The 21,479-nt window shown below is 47.9% G+C and overlaps 1 protein-coding gene across 1 annotated transcript in view; it reads left to right on the top strand.

Moving 5' to 3' along the window:
- Window positions 1–3,595: 3,595 nt before the first annotated feature.
- Window positions 3,596–21,479, top strand: part of Lgi2 (leucine rich repeat LGI family member 2) — a 29,997-nt gene continuing 12,113 nt past the window's right edge. The window contains exons 1-7 of the mRNA XM_041643772.1: window positions 3,596–4,182; window positions 6,013–6,084; window positions 7,892–7,963; window positions 9,813–9,884; window positions 14,324–14,395; window positions 15,070–15,239; window positions 20,173–20,337. Coding sequence (XP_041499706.1) covers window positions 3,995–4,182; window positions 6,013–6,084; window positions 7,892–7,963; window positions 9,813–9,884; window positions 14,324–14,395; window positions 15,070–15,239; window positions 20,173–20,337 — 811 coding nt within the window. The 5' untranslated portion in view covers window positions 3,596–3,994. The remainder of the gene's footprint in view (window positions 4,183–6,012; window positions 6,085–7,891; window positions 7,964–9,812; window positions 9,885–14,323; window positions 14,396–15,069; window positions 15,240–20,172; window positions 20,338–21,479) is intronic.

Genomic DNA, 21,479 nt, shown 5'->3' with positions numbered 1-21,479 from the left:
TCTAGCCAGATCTTGGGAGGGGACCCAGAGAGTTCATTTGACTTTTCACCTAGGTCTAATCCAACAGTGAGTTTCTGCTCACCCATCCTTTAGGATGTCTCTTGAAACTACACCTGTCTCCATCTTCCCAGCGGCCATCATCACTTTCCAGGGCTAGCTTGTCAGTCAGAATCAACTCTTTGTAAGTATCTGATGACATCAGGTCAGTTCTCTGATTCAAGTCCTTCTGTGGTTCTGCCTGGCGTTTAGAATGACATCAACCTCCTTGCTTTGGTCTGTAGAGTCCTGCATGATTTGTCTACTTACTCCTACCTTCCAGCGCTCGATCCACCCCCCCACCCCATTCTCTGTGCTCCGGGCCTGCTGAGTGTGGTTTGTCCAAACTCTCAGCTCTTCTTGGTCCTGGACTTTTGTGCTTGCTGTGCTTTCTGCTTGCACTGCCCCTTCCTTGGCCCCTGCTTTCTCCTTGTCTCCTTCACCTATGAGCATGATCCCCCCCCCATCTCATCCTCTGCTTGTAATTTCGTATTCCTTTTACATTCTTTTATTTAATGTCTGTCTCCAACAGAGGTAGAAGTGTGTCTCTCTTGGCATGGCTTTATTGCTGACCGCCACCAGCTTCTAGCGAGCTCCCTCTCAGTGCCGACTGGTGGCTGAATGGAGGGGCATGAATGGACACAGTTCTGGGCTTGAAGCATGTGTGGTAACGTAAGGTAGAGACTGTTGGAGCTCAGAGGCAGGCACAGGAGTCACACCATTTCCTGCACTGCGGGGCTGGGCGTTCACAGTCACAGCCTCACTGGGACAAGTGTCCGTTTGAATGAGGGCATTTCCATTCTCACAAATGCTTACTAGTTCCTGGAAACAGATTGTGTCTCTCTGATTGTCTATTATGTTCTTTTCTCTCTTTTTTCCCCCAAACTGCTGAAGATCTTGGAACCAAACCAAAGTAATCTGCATTTCCATTTTTATGTCTTAATTTATAAACTGTGCCTTATAATTTACAAGCACTCACTTAGTGTCTCTACCAGAGCCTAAACAAATAATAGCTCTGCCAGCCCTACGCCTCTAGTCTTCCCCCAACACTCTACTCGGACAGACTGCAGCTGGTTCTAGCATGGGATGGTTGAATTGAACGAGAATGACCCCGCCCCCAGGCATATGTGAATGTTTGGATCCCCAGTGAGTGTAACTGCTTGGGAAGGGATAGGAGGTATGGCCATGTTGGGGGAGAAGCGTCCCTGAGGGTGGGCTTTGAGATTCAAGACCCACGCCATTTCCCAGTTAGCAACCTCTCTCTGTCCCCTAGTTGCATATTAGGGTGCAAGCTCTCAGTTCCTGCTCCAGCACCATGCTTGCCTACTGGGCTCCTGCCACACACCCTGCTGTGTTGGTTTTGGATTCACTGCTGGACACTGTAAGCACCCAATAAACTCTTTCTTCTAGAAGTTGCCTTGGTCATGGTGTCTCTTCACAGTAATAGAATAGGAATTCTATTACTATTACTTCAAGATACTTGGAGGCATTCATGACAGCCATAATGACGGTTAGCCTCGTGCTACAGGTGACCGAGAAGGCTGTCTGTCAGAGAGGGCCAGCCCTAGACATGTGCCTCATGTTCCCTTTCAGGAACAGGGAACAGTGCTATTGGAGGTTGGATCCCTTTTTGTGCAGCCCTGGCACCTGCTCCCCCCCTCGGAGCCCCGCAGCCAGTTCTGGAGTATAACCTTTCTGGCTGGGTCCTTGGTTTGCTTGGGTAAGTGGAAAATGCCTCTGAGTTCCTACTCAGAAAATGAAAAGATCCATTCCCCAAGGTGTGTGTGTGTGTATGTGTATGTATGTGTGTGTATACGTGTGTGTATGTGTATGTATGTGTGTGTTTACGTGTGTGTATGTGTATGTATGCGTGTGTATGCGTGTGTGTATGTATGTGTGTGTGTAATTGGTGATGCATAGCTCATGTCACTGCTAGCTGTTGGATGCGCGGTAACTTCAGTGATATCTTAGCTGGCTACTGTTGAGTGTTAATTTGATAGATTTGGAATCACTTGGGAGACATGCCTTCAGGCACACCTTTGAGGGTCTGTTTGGATTAGATAGCCTCTCGGTGTGCCTGTGCAGGATTATCTTGATTAGGTGAACTGAAGTAGGCAGATCCCCAAGATACAAGGTGGTGCCATTTCCTAGGTTTGGGTCCTGGGCTGTGTAAGAAGGAGGAAGCTAGTCAAGAGTGAGCATCCATCGCTCTCCACTTTCTAGAGTCAGATGCAACCTGATGCCTGAGGCCCTACCACCGGGACTTTCTTGACATGATGGACTATCCTTGGATGTGAGCCCAAATAAATGCTTTGTCCCTTAAGCTGTTTCTGGCCGGGGTATTTTACCATAGCAACAAGAAAAGTAACTAAGACAGTGTCTAACTTCTGCCACTAAGTCCCCTACTAACAGCCCACTTTCCATTCCTTTGGCCAGTCTATATATCCATGTAACCCTGGGAAAGTCCTCCCTTTGGGCTGTCTGCCCAGCTTGACTGATGCTCCCTGCTCATAGGGACTATTCCTCTCTTTCCCATAGTGGACAGCTAGATGTTTCCCATGTGAATGGTGCTGAAATGACTCAGGACTAAGTGACAGTATTGATGCCTACCTTCTTCGGCATCGCCTGTGTGTGTTTGAGGGGCATGCTAACAACAGAACAGATAGGTCCCAGCTCTGAACCTTTGCAGCAGTAGGGGCGGGGTAGCTACAGAGCTTGTTCTGCTTTGGCGTTTTCCTCCATTTCCCCCGCGGCACACTGCCTTATGATAACATTCGAATTCCTGGAGACAAACTCCAGAGTAGAAAAGGGGTTCCCTGAGGTCAGTTACAAAGTCCCATCTCAGGCTCCAGTCTTTCTTCTTGGTGCTGTTACACCAGACTTTACAGTTACCGAGGCCTTCTGGGCTTCAGCTTTCTCATGGGAAAATTCTGGAGGGTGGGATAGCAGATAGGAACTGCTAAGGGTTAGAGATGAAAGGCGCAGGGCTTGCTGAGTCAGACTCCGGTCTGTCTTTACAATCTGTAAATCTGTTCCTATCAGGGGATGGGGTGTAGGTTACTGTGCTGAGCCAGGGGAAAGTTTTTACAGGATCTTTTTTTGCAAGGCCCAGTATGGCAGGAGATGCTGTAGCTGTTTTTGCGATTCTACTTTCCATGGGCAATGGAAAGCGACTGGCTTCAGTGAGCTCAGGTGCAGTGGCGACTCAAACCCCACAGTCACATGGTTGGCCGGCCAAGGCGGCCCAGCCAAACCCCTTTGTCACATTCACTTAGGTCCTCTTCAAGATCAATGAAGGATGATGCTCAAAGGTCTGGCCTCTTCCGAACTCTCAGGGCAGAGACCCCTCTCCCAGCTCAAGCTAGTTCTCCCCACCCCTACTTTTCTGGGAGGTATGGAACCTCCTGTCGTTACTGCTTCTACTTTTTAAAAAATTATTTATTTTTTTGCGGGGATGGAAGCTCACATTTTGACTCCGCAGAAAGGAGTCCAGTGTCCCTGAAATTCTTTGCAGCCCGCAGAAGGATTGCGGGTCCCGGCTCCGGCTAAGCTCAGCCGGGATCCCAGGGGGTCTGAGCTTCGGTCGGCCCCTCCCCCAAGGTCATCCAACTTTTCCCTCCCCCTCCCCCGCGGGGCGGGCCCCCGCGTGCATTATTCATTGGTTCGGGCCCGCGGCGGGCGCGGGTGCTGATGTCAGGCCAGCGCGGGTGAGGCGGGCGCGGCGGCCGCCCAGCAGCCCGGGCGCGGGTGGGGGGGCGCCGAGTGGGGGTGGCGGCCAGCATGCTGCTCGGCTGCGGCTCGGCCTCCCACACCCGCGGCGCCCGCGTCCTCGCCAGCAGCGCCGGCGGCCGATCGGAAAGCGGCACCCGCGTCTGCAGCGGCGCCGGGTCGGAGCGCGCGGCGCGGGGCGGTGGCGGCAGCAGGGGTCCTGGCCCGAGCGGGTACCGGGGGTCCTGGCATGGCGCTGCGGAGAGGCGGCGGGGCGCTGGGGCTGCTGCTGCTGAGCGCCGCGTGCCTCATCCCGCCGAGCGCGCAGGTGAGGCGGTTGGCGCGCTGCCCCGCCACTTGCAGCTGTACCAAGGAGTCCATCATCTGCGTGGGTTCCTCCTGGGTGCCCAGGATCGTGCCTGGCGACATCAGCTCCCTGTGAGTGGGACCCCTCCATCCCCGCCCCGCCCTGCCCTGTGCCGGCCGCCACCACGGAGTTGCGGCTGGTGCTGGGGCAACGCCACCTGACCCTGCTCCCTAATTTCTTTCTTTGCGTTTGGGTTGGGGGCGCACTACGGGACGTGGGTGGAGTCTGTGCCGCGGGGAGGCTAGGGGAGTCAGAACAACAGAGTGCGGGAATCCAGATAGGTCCGCGTGACAGTTTCTCATTGTGGCCCGTGGCCACCTGCATTAGATCTACCTGGGGGAGCTGATGTTACTGCAGACCCAGGGCCCACAGTGGGGTAGGGTCTTTGCACCAGAGTTCACAGCCTGTATTTCGCGCCCCGGGATGATCGTTGGGGGTGCCTTAAAGTTTTGAGTGGTTCTGTTGTGCTGCTGGGTGGGTGTGTGCGTGACTGGAGGGTAGCTGAATGTGCCCGGATTGAGTGGACTAACTAGGAATGGGTGAGGCCTCATGGCAGCCACCCTCCGGACCTCTCCACACTGCAGATTGGGAAGAGGCTGGCGTGGGCAAAGGAGGGGTGCTCCACGTGGCTTCAAAGAGGGGAAACCCAGAGGGCTTCCAAGTACCTTGGGATAATGAGGCGTCCAGCTGAACCTCTAGGATAGGAAGCCACCCGACTTCTTGCCTTGAGTTCAAGAGGGCCTCTCTTTTTTCCACCTTTCTCCACAGGAGATTATATTACCAGCACGGACAGAATTAATCAGAAGGGGTCCTCTGTCCACTTGCTAAGTGACTTCAACTGGTCTCACACAATCACACTGACAAAATGTTACTATGGAAGGGACCTTAGGGGGTTACCTTATTACTGGGACATGTCCTGCTAGGACAGCCCATTGTTCCAGGGTAAGGTGCTGGGGGCACCCACCCCCCCCACGCACAGTTGTAGAGGAGGGAATCCTGAGGGTGAGGGAGTCCTGGGGATAACATTGCTTGTGCTTTTTCCTGCGTGTCATCATTCCCGTGCCTTGTTTCCAAAGCAAAACATCATCACCGGCCAGGGATGGATAGGTCCTGGGTCCTGTTTACATTTGTAAAAAGTTGGGAGAGTAAGCTGTGGGGAACAGCAGGCCTATTTGACTCATACTATTGATAAATTAGATCACGTGGGGGATTCTAACATTTCTCTTGTTAAGCTTTTGGGATATGACCAAAGCCGAAGAGTTCTGCATGTTAACTCCAATAGCGTATGGAAGCCCTGCTGTGGCCAGAAAGGGCAGGAGACCCTGAGGCCGAAGCAACCAGGCTTCTTCCTGGAGTTGACTATTTATCTGGCAGATGGCGTTGCCTCTTCCATCTTGGGCAAGTTCAGGTGTCTCTAAGCCCCCCCCCCCCCCCCAGGCTTTCACAGTGCATTTAATCAGAAGTGCTCTGAGTGTCTTCCTGAGACGCATGCTTCTGAGGGGGATACTTAATCCTACCCCGGAGTTCCGTGGGCCAACATTAACTTTGTGTCTGCACAAACAGAACCTTGGGCAAAGGTGAAGTAATTACCCACCTTCAGCAGGGGCCTCCTGGGGTGAAATGAAGGAAGCTAGAGGATTATTTTGAGCTGACAGTGTCTGTGCAAGGAGCCAGACCAAGGATTCTGTTAGCCCGAGGAGTCTCCCTATTGATTGAGTGCACTGGAGGCAGCTTGCCTCTCGTCAGCTTGTTTCCTGGGGAGATGATGGCCAAACACGTGTAGCTTCATCCCAGGGAGGAATAGGGTGAAGCTCAGGGGGAGGATGAGGCCAACTGCAAACTTGGGTTGGCATTTCCTGAAAGCAACCTGGGCATCCCTCTGCCCTTCTCTTGCCCTGTAGGAGCCTAGTCAATGGAACCTTTTTGGAAATCAAGGACCGGATGTTTTCCCATCTGCCTTCCCTGCAGCTGCTGTGAGTATGGAATATTCTCTGCAAAATGGGGTCCCCAAAGTGTGGTTCTTGAAGGGTGGTCTCGTCTTCCTGTAATACAACAGCTAGAGTCTCCCCTGCTGACTCCACATTGAACCACCATCCTGCTCCGCTTTCTCACCTGACTTTCCACCAACTTCTCCAGGCTTTGTGGTACATCCCACTCAGAGATCAGGCAACTAAGGGAGGCTGCATTGGCCATAACCAGAGTTTCACCTCAATGAATAGTTTCCCCAAACATCTCACCTCTAAGGAAATTTATCTTTGAAAACCTCGATAGAACTCTTTGAAGAGCATTTCCAGTTTGTCTCGCATACCTGCAGGCAGGCAGCATACTGGGCATTGCAGGTGTGCATGCTTCTACCTCACTGGCATGGCATCTCTTCGGGAAAGGTACTTTGGTTTTCCAGTCTGAGAGATGAAGAAATGGATGCTCAGAACATGGAAATACCTTGCCTTGATCCATGGAGTGAGGATCCAAGCGCGAAGCCCAAAGCTACATTTGCCCCGGCTCCTCTTAGTGAACCATGCCTAAGTCACCGTGACGAGTGCTAGAACATGAGGACCCTGTAACCCAAGTCAGTTGATGTTTGATAATGACAATAAATGTCCCCAAGTCACTTTTGAATGTAATTCCCTAGGCTGGGGGTGTGTGTATGGAGGGTATGTAGCTCAGTGGTAGAGCATTTGTCTACCATACAAAGTTCCATCCTTAGCATCACATAAACAAGACAGGAAATCAGCAGGCAGTTGTGAGTACATGACACAGATGCTCACCTATTTCTTGGACTCAATGAGCCTGTAACTACAGCAGGCAATGCGCTATAGAAAAAGACAGAGGGGCAAATCACTACCCATCCTTAGTAAATTGCCATTGATAGTTCTCTTCTTGGTGTGTTTTACACCTACTATTACATCAAACTCACCACTTAAAATCTCGGTTCATATGCCAACAAGGTGACTCCGTAGGCAAAGGTGTCTGCCGCCAAGCCTAATGACCTGAGTTTGATCCCTGGGTCCTGTATGGTGGAGGGGAAAAAGCGACTCCTCAGATTATCCTCTGACCTTACATATGTGTCGCGGCACATGTGTGCCTGCAGACATGCCGTACACCTATATAATAAATAAATACATAAACAAATCACAACTTTAACTCTCAATTCTTTTGGAATAGTATAGCCTACCTATTATTTGGCTAAATAAAATTAGGTGGTCTCTATAAATATTTATAAAAAGTATTTACCTGGCTACTCAAATAGAAAACTACATAGTGATAATCTTCTAGAGAGTTCTTAACCTTTTAAGAATGATTATTTCTGTTGAGAATGTCTAGCATGGTAGAATGGGTTTTTGCTTTTTTGTCCCCACTGTGTGACTTTGGTCAACCCTCTTGTCTTCTTTGGGCTCAAATTTCTCTAGAATACAATTGGATTAGATCCTCATACGTCTGTGATTCCACGGTTTCTTGTGCATCATGAAGAATTCATTGGCTATTCAGTTGTGCCTAGCAGAAAACTGTTTTTGAATAATGCTCACCAGTTCATATTTCCCAGGATTCAGTTTCCAAGATGGGGGCAGAAAGGTTGTACTGGAGATAGCAGAAAATTCAGAGAGCAAGGGATCCCTTCCTCACTGTCCCCCGTCACAATGGTGAGGACAGCTGGGAACCTAACGGGTTGTCCTTACGCTGAGAAGAGCCTTCATTTGCCCATGGATCAGCACCTAAGAAAAATGGCTTCGCCACACGACTTGCCCTTTTTGTCTCGACTAAAGCCTGTCTTGTTTTCAGACTGCTGAATTCTAACTCATTCACGGTGATCCGCGACGATGCCTTTGCTGGCCTCTTTCATCTTGAATACCTGTAAGTGTTGCTGAGAGTTTGGTACCTCCAAGGGCTTTCTGAGTTGTGTCCTGTGGAGGGGATGGGGTGCAGAAAGTGCCATTCTCTTGCCAGCACTGGCCTGTGAGTTGATTTTCTTCCCAGCGTGGGGGCAGGAGGAGGCTGGGGACAAAGCTCAGGAGGGAGGCGCTGGCTCATTCATTCTCGGCTGACATTTAATTTGTCATGTAGTAAGTACGGCTGGAAATTGTGTTGGGTATTTTTACCTCCATAACTAGGCATGGATTTGCTGATGGGCCAGAAATAGAGCTGGATGGTTCTCAGGGCTACTTATTTTTAAACAAAGTTTCCCTATTTGAGGGTAAACTGCCTGGTTTGTATCCAGCTGTCCCATATCCCGTTCGTTCTATCTCCTGTGAGTTCTGCTGAGGGTCTGATTAGATTTTCCTTTCCTTTACCTAAAAATGAAAACCCAAACCAAAGCATAAACAACAGAAAAACAGGAGAGGGGGTTATTCCCCCCTTCAGACACACGCTTCCCCTTCTAGCAGCGAACTTAGCTGTGGTTCTTATTTCAGCATTTGTCCCATTGGAGTCTTTCCCTTCCCCCTTAAGTTGTCCCAGCCTTGTGTTGGGCGAGTCTGTAATAATGCTAATCCTGCTATCAGTTGGGATTTCCTTGTTTAGCATTCAAAGGATTTGCAAAACCTGCTGTCTTATCTGAGGTGAACAGGTAGACGTTGACATTCTAGACACGTCCCAGGTAGGAAGAGCTCTCTGCTGATGTGAAGTCTCCGGGAACAAGGTCTCACCAGGAATTCTTTCTCCAGAGAACCCGCTCATAATCCAGTATTTTGGCATGTATTTGATGTGGAAAGAGTGTCGCAGCTGAAGGGGTGAAGCCCCGGGGTCTGCCAAAAATCCATGGATAGCTGTGGGGTACCTGGGAATTTTTGTGGTGGGGGGGTTCATGTGCCACCCAGGGCTTCAGGGAGAAAGTTAGCTTCTCGGGAATGCTAAAGTCTAGTGCTGAACAGACATCAGAGTTTTTAAAAAACAGGCATCGGAGAGTTCTCTCTGGGAGAATTAACTTGTCAGTTGTGCCGCAGACGTGGCAAAGCCTTCCCCTTGGACCATCTCGTCAACGACCTGCTAGCATTTGACTTAGCCTTTTGGCCCCTGGGAACAGCCGCAGTGTATTCTTGTCGTATCCCGAGTGTCATCGTCCCCGCGCAAGCCCTGTACCATCTCAGCTCAAAGAAAGTCAGCACGGCTCCCTGTACTGTCCTTTCTGCTTTCTAGCATCGGTCAGAGCTCGGGAACATCCCTGCCTTGTCACCGTTTGCCTAGGGATGAGGCTGTGTAGGACAGGGTGAGCTCAAGCTTGCTGGAAACCATGTGTAATGGAACTCTTCCTGGTGAAAACTAAAATGCAGAGATGTAAAACAATGGGGCTCCTTCTAGGGACTAGGGTATTAGCAAAAGTATATGGTTAGCCGGGCACAGGGCAATGTAAGAGGAGTGGGGAAAGTGCCTGGAAGCTTTCCAGTGTCGCAGAGATGGGAGACTTTCTGGCCTCTGTGCAGGTACATGCCTCTTCCTTCCTCACACCCAAGATGCTATCCGTTCTGGTGCCAGCTCTGAATTTGGAGACATCTATGCTGATCTGGAGGGAGTGGAGAAGCTGGCACGCATGTGTTCTTGTTCACACGGCCGGCTCCCTCATGGAGTTTAGCGCAGCTTGCTACTAACGTGGGAGTTTCTATACTTCTTGAGTGCTTTCCGATGTCACTGCCAAAGCACAGTAGGTCATCTGTTGGGGTTATTAAGGAGAGGGAATTTGGTTATATTATGTTGTTTCTCTCCTTAGGTTCATTGAAGGGAACAAAATAGAAACCATTTCGAGAAATGCCTTTCGGGGCCTCCGTGATCTGACTCACCTGTAAGTTCTCTGGGCTCTGTTCTGGGGGCATGACTCAGTCTGTAAAATGCTGGCCGTGCAAACGTGAGGCCCATGGTTGGATCCCCCTAGCCCATGGAAAAAGGCGGACATTATGGTGCATACTTGTTACCTCAGTGCTGGAGAAACAGAGGCAGGAGGATCCCTGGGGCTTGCTGACCAGCCAACCTCTCCTAAGCAGTGAACCCCAGGTCCCAGGGAGAAACTCTGTCTCAAAAAATAGGGTGGACGGCTCCTGTGGTCACATGTGCACACATGCATGTGCAAACACACACACACACACACACACACACACACACACACACACACGCACGCACACACGCTGTATTGGTTTCCCTTGATGTTTCCATATTTACAATATCTCTCAAAGGAAACCCATTTCCGGATCACCCAAGAGGTTCCTATGCTGTCAGACAACACTTACTGTGATGACCAACTGCACATTGGTCTCCGCCATCCTGTGTCACCGTGGGAACCCATGTGACTCCATGTGAAGGGAGAGCCCCTCAGTGCTGTGAGGGTCTTGTGATCATGGAGGAAGTGGGATGGAGGCAAGGTTCTTATACTCATTTGGTGCAAGGTGCCAGGTGCCCTTCTCTGTGTTTTATGATCTTCTCTGTGTTTTATGATCATCTGTGAGTTCCTATTCTGCAGAATTGGGAGCTGAGACTTACGTTACTCGGCGAAGGACATCAGATAGAGGGTAAAGTGGCACAGAGTCATCAAGTGCCCTCCCATTAGATGAAAGTTGTTTTTTCTGTTACGTTAGGTTGATCTGTAGTTTCAGCTAAGATCTCTGATTCGTTACTGGCTTGCCAGAGACCAAAGCGGGAAAAAGAATTGATCTGAATTGATCTGCATATCGGAATGAAACAAGCACACACACTTCGAAAAATGAATAAGATTGGAAAAAAAGAATGGCTATGTTTGTGAAAATGTAAAACCGGACATTGTCATGTAGGAGTCATTTAGTAGCCGAGACTTGGGCTCCATTTGCATAGTAGAAGGATTTTGTCTGAGGAAGATGATGGGTCCTATATCCATAGTCATCCGCCTGTGATTAAAAAGACAGCTGAGGAAACTGGAGGGCGCTGCCTCTGGCTGCTGGGCAGGGATGGTGGCGCCTTTGAGTGTCACCCTGACCATACTGTAGGGACGTGGTCACTTAAGAGTCTTCCCATTTAGCCACACTGATTTTGGTGAAGGCATCTGCCAGTGGGCCCAGTGAACCTGGGTTCTGGGGCCACCAAGCAGAAGCCCTACCTGAGCTGAAGGCTGGAGAGGTAGGGGAGAGGGAGCAGCCAGGAGAAATTGAAGCTTTCTTGACAACACAGTGCATGGAGGAGGATTGTGTTCTGCTGTGTTCTAGGGTTTCTGTCTTTCTTTGGAAGTGCAGGCATCTCTCAGAGTCAAGCTGTAGGCCAGAGCCCTTACTGCTCATGGACTGAGGTTTCAGGCTTGGGTTCAAAACTCCAGGTCATCACTTACTGATATTACCTGGCTTTTCCGACCCTTAGTTTCCTCATTCTTGAGATAATGATGATTATACTGACTGTTGATGGCTGATATACATAATAGGTTTATGATGTTTGGCTGTAAAAACAGAAGCCCCATTCCCCCCAGTAAATGCCAAGGATATGACTGGCATCATCATCATCATCATCACCATCACCATCCTCACCATCCTCACCATCATCATCACCATCATCATCATCATCATCACCATCATCATCATCATCACCATCACCATCATCATCATCATCATCACCATCATCATCATCATCATCACCATCATCGTCATCCTCACCATCCTCACCATAACCATCACCACCACCATCACCATCATCATCATCGTCATCATCATTTTCCTCTTCCTCCTCAATGACAATACCAATTCCATCCTTCCAGTCCAAAAAAATCTTGGCTTTCTCTCTGGATTGATAAATTTTCTTGGCCAGTTGAGTATCCAGACAGAAACTGCCGAAAGGATAGGTATGGCTGTCTGGCAAGGAACAGCTGGAGCAGATAAATGTGGATCCCAAAAGTTGGGAAGGACGGCCATTGATATTAGGCACAGGCTACAGGCAGAGCTCACACATTGCTTTATAGAGGGAACTTCCTTTATCTTGCCTTTAAACGTCACACACAGAGAAAGCTTCAGCTCCAAACTTCACTCACTTCCTTAGGGAAGTCACTACCCCAAGTCTTCTCATTTAAACGAGATGTTTGGTGTTGGCCTTTTATGAACTTTCCAGACATTTGAATACTCGCGTTCATATTAAAACAAGAGCCGGGTTCCAAAGCATAGAGGGAGCAGTGCCAATCTGTAACTAAAATCCAGGACATTTGTTTTCCAGCGGTCTTATAGAACCCAGGGGACGGTAAGCTATTAAATAGTTTGAGAAATGAAGTAAGTGCTATGTGTTCGTAGACTAAATGAAACTGAACGGAGGATGTTAATGTTAACCTCTCAGCATGGGCAGAGTAGAATATAGGGCTGACTTCTAAAACCTAAATTGCAACCTTGGAACAGTTGCTAGATATTCTTGTTTGTTTTCTCGCTTGCTTTGGTCATGTCGTTTCTAATTTTATTATTACCACTTCAGTGCGATAGCTTCCAGGTAACCACAGTTTTAGCTGAATCATTAACTGATATTTAGATAAAGTGGGTTTTTTTTTTGCTTTGCTTTCCATATCAAAACAAACACCCCACCCTTTCTAAAGTTTGCAAAAGTTACCCCAGTGTATGGTCAGTGTGATTACATAATCAGCTTATTTCCCAACACATCAAAAACTGTGCAAGTACCTCATCAAGAAAGGCAAGGTAAAACAGCACATGAAACGGTATTCTGATCCATGTATGGCTGCCTGAGTGGGAAGAGGAATAATTAGGAACCGTTGGCCTCCCATTCTCAGTCGGTATTTGAAGGAAGAATATTCGGAGTAAAAAGGAGCTTAAACTTTCTACTACACCCCGCTGACTGGTAGAAGAAGTGCTCGTTTATTTACCAATCATTCCGGGATGGGCCATGACCGTGCTATGACCAGGAATGACTCACTGTTTTATAAACTACCTGCATGTTTATCGTTTAAACATGTTGCTGTTTATACTCACGAGTAGAAGAAAACTCTAGAAGAAAGTATCCATTTCTCTACCAATTTGCATTCCTGTGTGGTGTCTGGGGAAAGCATAGACTTGATGTACATTGTTTCCATACTCAACATCTTCCCTCAAGGACACGGCACTGTGGGCATCCATCCTCGGCTGACTGGCGGCAGGGCACTACAGAATCCTGAATCAACAGGAGCTGGTTCTCTTCCTAATAGTTGCTGTAGCTGGGGGTGGGTGTGGGCTGGCGGCTCAGTAACCTCTTCAACACTAAGGAGGAACAGGGAATTGATTTCTCATCAGCCTTGGTTGATGAGAAGATGAAGCTGCTCACAGCCAGTTATTCACGAAACATGCGGCTTCCCCGAGATCTTACGCTATTCTAGCGTGTTAGTGTGGAGTGTCTTCATGGGAAAGAGTGTTTGCTGCGTCCATTTGAGAAACACAGATGACCAAGTATGCTTTGATGACCGTAAGAGAACTTCTTAGGTAAAGCTCGTACATCTTCCATTGTTAGTCTCCTACTGATGCTTCATTCATTCCCACAGTAGCACATCTGTCTTTACCAGCCAAGTTTCCCAGCTTGCTGAGCTCAAGGCACTGTCCAGGGGGTGAGGGAAAACCATGGACAGACAGCAGTCTCTGTTGCTTTTGTGTCGGGAAGGTACCCAGTCAAGAAGCAAACAAATAATTAAAAATAATGACCGTCTTCCAGTGGAGTCCAAGGAACCATGACAGAGTTATGGCTGGGTTGGAGTAGTGGGTAGTGGAGTCTCACCTAATGGGGGAGGTTCCTAAACTATAGAGAGGTCTACATACCTTGAAATGAAACCTTGGCATTTCTCCCCTTCCCCCCCTCCCTTTTTTCAAGACAGGATCTCACTGTCTAGGACTGGCTGGCCTGAAACTCACTATAGACACTAGGCTGGCCTCAAGCTCACAGAGATCCACCTGCCTCTGCCTCCCAAGGGTTGGAATTAAAGGTATTTTGTTGCTCCGCGAGGCCTAGGACTTTGGCTTTTATTCCAAGAACCAGAGAAGCCTTCTGTAGTTTAATAGCTTTGCATAGAGCTTAATAAAGTGCTCATAAATAAATAAATAAACCTAAAAAAAAGAGGTTACATTAGAATCCAATTGTCTGGTGTAATGGAACTTGTATCTTTCTCTGGGTGTTGATCAAAGCCATGAATTGCACCATGTTTTGATGCAGAGCCTCAGAGCTCTCCATGAATCATTAGATGTTCTTAAAGGGACTTCAGAATGACTGGCAGGAAAGTGGTAACCACTTTAAAATGTGACTTTCTTTTTCTAGTTCTTTGGCCAACAACCACATCAAAGCACTTCCAAGGGACGTCTTTAGTGATCTCGATTCTCTGATTGAACTGTAAGTCATGCAGATTAGGTTTGTGTATACTGGTTCCAGGCCCTAGTCAATTGTCTTTCAGATCCCTTTGCTCTTGACTAAGTAATACTCTCACAGAGTAGCGCCCACGGAGGAACAGCATATGTATTGCCTTGTGTTGAATCCAGCCATTAGCTACCGTGCCCTGTGTCCGATGGTAAGTTAGGCTTGCTGGATATGTGGTCCCCGAGCAGTCTTTCCATCTGCTTTGCCTTCTCAAGTTTCACTAGAAGCCTTGTGACTGTAGCACTTTGTTCCGGATTCTGTTTGATAAGACCTGGAATGATCCAGTTTTGTTTATGAACACTGTCTTCCTATTACCTCCTGTTTTTGTCTATGGGAACCTATATTGGGACCTTCTCCCATCCCTTCCAACCTCCACCATTGCACTGAGATAATTTTAAGAGGGATGCTGTCTCATCTTTGAGAACCGTCTGTATGCCGTTCCATTCAAATCGCGCAGCAAGGAACACTCAATAAAGATAACAATAAATACAAGAAATAAGATGCATGAAACACAGTAATTTTAAAGAAATTCCGTAATTGGATTGTTTTAGATGTATCAGGCTTTGAAAACCCCCACCGTTTCATGTTACCACCAAAACACATCAAACGCGTCTGCTTCCTCGTGTGTGTATTTGTGCTTTGTATTCCAGAGATTTAAGGGGTAATAAGTTTGAATGTGACTGCAAAGCCAAATGGTTGTATCTATGGCTGAAGATGACGAATTCCACTGTGTCTGATGTGCTGTGCATCGGGCCACCAGAGTACCAGGAGAAGAAGCTCAACGATGTGACCAGCTTCGACTATGAGTGCACCACCACAGGTAGGCAGAGCCTGTCTCCTCAGAGATGGACACGCAGAATAATTCTTTCTTTTCCTTCTGGACTGCCACCTGCGTGTGAGGGAAAGTGAAGGGAGATGTTTCTGATCGAAGTCATTTTAGAGAAACGAACCAGGGCTGGCCAAGTGGCTTATTGTGTAAATGTGCTTGTGCCAAGTTTGGTGACCTGAGTTCACTGCCTGGGACCTATGTGCTTGAAGGAGAGAACTGATTGCTACCAACTGTCTTCTGGCCTACACACACACACACACACACACACACACGCACACACACGCAAAATAAATCATCAATTTGGTTGGGAAAATATCTCAACAGATAGGAAGGATTTTGTTAGCCACCCTGGCTCTAATCTTAATTTCTTTTTTTTCTTCATCCCCTCCCCCCCCCTTTTGAGATGAGGTGTTGCTATGTAGCTCAGGCTGGCCTAATTCTTGTCACATTGAGCAGGCTGGCCTTGAATTTGAAGCGATTGTTTTGCTTCAACTTCCCAAAGGCTAGCTATTACAGGTAATTTTTTTTTTTTTTGCCAAGCCTGTTTTAATTTTGATTCTCTGCAAAATCCAAATCCTCCAATTGTATTATTGTTTCTTCCCTCTAATTGTGTGTGCATATTCATGTATGTGCATGCGTGGGTGTGTGGATGCCAGAGATGGAATTGGGGTACCATTCCTCGGGATTGCTTTTTGAGGCAGTATCTCTCATGGTCTGAAACTTGCTGATTCAGCTGGACTGGATAGCCAGTGAGCCCCACAGTCTAGCTGGCTCTGTCTCTCCAGCACCGAGCTTACAGTGCGCCTCACCATGTCCAGCTTTTTTACGTAGGTTCCGGGGAAGAAAACTTTAGTCTTCATATGCAGACACTACTTTTCTGACTGAGCTAGCTCCCCAGCTTGCCTATCTGTCTGTCTTTCTTTGAAGATTGAAATACAGACTTAAGAATTTGACTTGCCTTCCATGGAAAGACAGACACAGAGAAGTCTGGATATTTTTACTGTCACTGGCTTCCCGCCTCCCAGTAAGATAATACTTATTATAAGTTTAATATCAGATTCTTGTATCTCTAAGTTATTTTCCATTTCAAGTAGGCTGAGATAAGTAGGGAAATTATAGCCTGTGGCAGAGTAGACTGTGTAAGCTGGCGAGTGCTTGCTAAAGGAAAACATTCACATCGAGGGGAACTGCAAAGGTAGATTTTGACTTTGTTTTTTTCAGAGCCCACCTCGGGGTTTCCATTTCCACATATTTAGAGGTTATGGAATAAAATTAAAATGCCGACTCCCTCCAGGTCCCCGCAGGTAAAGGGCAGGGGATGCCTCCGTTTGAAAGGTTCAGGCAGGCTTCTGCGGCTTCTGAAGACGGATTTTCAAGGCGAGAGGATCAACCCACAGTGTGCAGCCTGCTTCCTAGATGTTGGTGGGAATAAACCACGAGGCTAGGAGTAGTTATCTACAAAGCCTGAGGCATGTCAAGAGGAGCAGTGGGGAGGAGGGCTCAGAGTACAGCTAAGAAACCCTGAAGATGGGGACTATCCCAAGAACAAAGTATCGTATTTAGAAAAATCTACTGCTCCCTTCCAAACAAGCCAAAACCCACCACGTAGAAATGAATTCCAGGTGTTTGTGTATATGTGCACATGTGTGTCAGCAACTAGAGGAACCCACAAGTTCTGCTCTTTTATGGGACACTGGAAATTTCAAGCAAGTAACCTTTTCTGCACCACAGAGCTGGGCTGTGTTCAGCTGTGTGATTGGCAGGTACCCGTTATTCAGCCTAGCCACTAAGATGTTATTTATTGTGCTATCTGGGCAGTGCAATAAATCAGAGGTCATGGTCGGTGGCGTTTGTACAAAAAGGTGTCATTTAAGACCTTTTGGCATTAAGTGCTATACTATAGCTTTCTGAGCCTCCTCTTGGCTTTTCCTTCAGTTCTTTTCTGGAGAATTCTCTAAATGATGGCATTTCCCATCATTCTGTTCACACCTGGTCACAGTGTCCGTATTGGAGAAGATGACACAGGCTTTTGTTGCTGTTCTGGGAACAGAGCATCATTTATATAAGAAAATAGGATTTCTGACCTCAGGGCCTTCTGGGTGGTTCTTATTGTGTTCTGGGACTGAACATTTTCATTGGGAAGGAGACTGTTTAGAACTGGAGCAGCCAGGACCTGAGTCCCAGAATTTCTGGGGACAATGTGCGTCCTCTCAAACATTTGAGCCATCTCTTGGGTTTATTTGTTTTTGCTAACAAGGTTCCCACTCCTTGGCAAAGTCCACATAGAACTTTCAGGTAAGCAGTGACTGACTGTTCTGTTTCTGTTGCCTTGAGGCTCATGGACATGCTAGCTGCGCTCCAAGATTTTTCTTTTTCAGGGTGATGATACAACAAGGCGTCCTGTCCCCAGACGCTGCCCTTGCCATATAAGTGTGTGGTCAATAAATTGTGAGGGTATTGACATTCCTGTCTTCTGTTCATCTTAAGTCCTGGCTTCTGAGGTTTTACCAAAGGCCAGGGAAAGTATGTGTGAGAGGGTGCCTGGAGGGTGGAGAGCCAGACTCACTGAGGGAGCTCGGGTCACTTTATGGCTTCCTTTTATCTGATCGCTCCCAATTTGGCCCCAGAGAGGAAGGCCATTGCTACCACACTGTTCCTCCACAGAGGGGAGTAATGAGCGTGTAGCCACCACTAAGCTGTCTCAGCTCTTCAGATTAATCACAATCCTTCCACACCCTCCCCTTCAAGGCTATTTTTAACCAGGCAGAGATTCCTGTTACCCACCGATGATCCCATGTTAGGGGGATAATTCACTAAATTCCTTAGAGGGAGTGAGTTTTGCATCCTAATTGTCCTGTTAGCCTCCTTTGTTCAGGCTGATGAAAATGCAAAGAGAAATAATGCATTAATGCGCACTCTCTCTCCCCATAGGCTCTGCACTATGTATAATTTATTTTCTGCAAGTTCTATAAATAGCTCTGTAAAAATCCGTGGACTCCAGTGGGAGAAAGGCCGAAATTGTAAGAGACCCACTGACATCATAAACTTGATCTGATGTGAATGGAAGCCGCGGCTCTCAGGGTGGAACGCGCTATTAATCTTTTAACACTAGGAAATTGGTATCACTTCGATATGTGTGTCCTTTGAGGTTTCTTTACAATGACCGCGCCTTTGGCTTTGTGGAAGTCGGGTTCAGATGTGGGTAGGAAAAGGTATTTAAATTTGTCTAGTGCCTTTCTTCAGAACGTCTAGACACCTGTCTCAGTCACTGTCCCTGAGCCTTCCTTCCTTTTCCTTTGATGCTGGCAGTAGAGCTGTCTTCTACGAAGGATTTGTCATTTATGTGATTAACAGTCTGTGCCATGCCAGATAGGAAATATCATGAAACGATGAATTTAATTTGAAAAAAATGTAATAGGTCCATGGAAGCTTGATTTGTGTAAGTTCTGAATCCAGGTAGAACTATTTCAGACAAAACTGTCTTTTGATTTTGAATTGTGTGTATGCCTATGGATTTGTGCATGCTTGGTGCCCGTGGAGGGCCGAAGAGGGTGTGCTAGCTCTTGGAGCTGGAGTTACTGACAATTGTGAGCCATCGGACATGGCTGCTGGGAATTGAACTTGGGTTCTCTGCAAGAGCTGCAAGTCCTCTTAAGCACTGAACCATCTCTCCAGCCCCCAGTCTGGTAGATCTTTTCTGTTGCAGGATTCCTCAGTAAAGGGGGAAACCTTTTATTCTTTTGTAAAACACACACATTCTGACTCAGGGGCTTACATTTCTGAGACTTGGGAGCACAGGTGGGAGAGAAATGGGAGCTAGCCTCTACCTCCTGAGGACTAGGATTAAGCATATGTGCCACATGCCCCCGTGTGTGTGTGTGTGTGTGTGTGTGTGTGTATGCTATGCTCACTCCGTGGGCAACCCCCCTCTGCCCCTTGGCAATTCTGTACCATACCCAAAGTTCCACAGAGAGTTAGTGGTCATTTATGGACTCAGCGTGGCGGAAGACCACTCAATCCTCAGGAGACAGAAGAGGACCCATGACACTGTGCTGCACGCGTTCCTGCAGCATTCTTTGCCTGCTTGTTGCTCTGTCTTGATGCCTAGACCCTAGGCACAGCACACCAAGTCCAATGTCCAGGCAGCTCGTTTCCTCAGGGGTCGTCCCTGCCGAAGATTCCCAGACATATGCATACCCTGTTTGGAAGTGTAGTACTCACTACGGCCTGGAGAGGCGCTGTTTCCCCATAGGGGTTGTAGAATTGAATGTAAATGACAAGTGACCACAGGATCCCTGTTTCTTGTGAGTTTGAGAAGTGTAGCCATATTAAGCCAACGTCTTTCCCGGAGGGGGTTGCTCTGAGAGAGCTAGAAGTGTAGCATTCTCAGAACTTCCTAGAACACAGCATGCCACTTCATGAATTTCCTGCAGCCTTCATCCTGCCCTGGCTTTCTGAAAGCCAGGTCTCCCAGATCCACTTAGACAGTTGAGATCTTGTTAGTAACTTGTGACACTGTCTCCAGGAAGCAGTATCAAAAATTTCACTGGTGGGACTGGAGAAATAGCTCAGAGGTTAAGAGCAGTGACTGCTCTTTCAAAGGTCCTGGGTTCATTTCCCAGCAACCATATGGTGGCTCACAACCATCTATGAGATCCGATAGCCTTTTCTAACATATGTGATAAATAAATAATTTTTTTTTAAAAAAGAAAGTATATAAAAAAAACTCCACTGACCTGACAGTCCCATTTTGCAGAATCTCCAGAGCCAAGAGTTCCACAGGCCAGTGTGGAGTGGACTGGCCCCACCTTCCCTGCTCCTCCCCAGGTACCTATGCTGATGATGCAAAGCCAGAGAACCGCAATTAGGATTCTCACAGGGTTTGTATGAACTGATATTTGTTTTTCTACCCCTCCCCCCCCAGACTTCGTCGTTCATCAGACTCTGCCCTACCAGTCCGTGTCAGTAGACACGTTCAACTCCAAGAATGACGTATACGTGGCCATCGCTCAGCCCAGCATGGAGAACTGCATGGTCTTGGAGTGGGACCACATAGAAATGAATTTCCGGAGTTATGACAATATCACAGGTGTGTTGTGGAAAGAGACACCCCCTGTTATAACCACGGGAAGGCTTGAGGCCTTGCCTCCAGGAGAGGCGGGGACCGCATTCCAGCCCACACTGATGGTCACTCTGAAGTGTTCTCCATACGGTCAGATATTGGTGATAACAGAACTTCAGGTAGTGATTTCACACTGGTGGTGATCCTTTTGGGAAAGAGGAGATGGGTGGGTGGGGGGGAACTCCACGAGAAAGGTGAAAAGCATCTTCCTTCTATGATAAGAAGTCATGTGGGAATCCCATGGTTCCGCATAGCTAAGGCAGCCTGCCTACCAGAACTAAATCATAGTTTTATTTTTATTAAGCTGATTACTAACTAATGTACTAACACACACACATACACACACCCATTGCTTGTTCCCTTGCTGGGTCACACACACACACACACACACACACACACACACAAACACACACACACACACTGCTTGCTCCCTTGCTGGGTCTGGATGCTCACTGCTCACACTTACTAAAAGCATAGCAATGAGAATGGACCGATCATAAATTCAGGCCTTTGGCTTCTCTCGGTGCTGCTGCTGTGGGTTCCCAGGGTTTTAGTGATACTAAAAATGAACTATCTGCTTGCTCTTTAAGTAAATGGATAAAAATAAGATCATAACAATTCTTCAATCTTCTCAGCTTTTTGAGTGTAACTGATACTGGCTGTAGAAACAGCCCTCTGGAAGCCTGGTCACTGTCCTCTGGAGATTCCCTTCCCAGGCTCCAGGGGGCATTGAACTGTTTCTCTGGAGTGCACCGTGGTAGAAACTCTGGATTGGGAAGATCCTAGGCGTTTCTCAGGCACGCGTGGCTACACAGCAAATGCAGGGACATACGTAGTCAGAAGCAGTGGCATTTCACTCCTGGGGGACCAGCTACTAATGAGTCTAATCATGAGTGCTGATGTCCGGGAGATGTCATCTCAGATGAGCTAGCTGCTGCTGCCACAGCCAGCTGGCCTTCCAGTGTGGCGCTTACTGTCTAGGGAGCAGGGCCTGGAAACACAGACTCAGCGCAGATTTGTGTGGAGAGCCTTGGATGGAAGAACCTGATATCCTGGGGGACAGTTAGCTGTATGGTTTCGGGCTTGGAGCCTGGTGTGGGCTGGCTTCT

Source organism: Microtus oregoni, unplaced genomic scaffold (assembly GCF_018167655.1).
Source record: "Microtus oregoni isolate MIOR12 unplaced genomic scaffold, Mior012 000090F_ref0000504, whole genome shotgun sequence".
Classification (NCBI taxonomy): Eukaryota; Metazoa; Chordata; class Mammalia; order Rodentia; family Cricetidae; genus Microtus; species Microtus oregoni.
The sequence above is the reverse complement of the archived record's forward strand: the minus strand, read 5'-3'. Positions and strand labels throughout refer to the sequence as shown.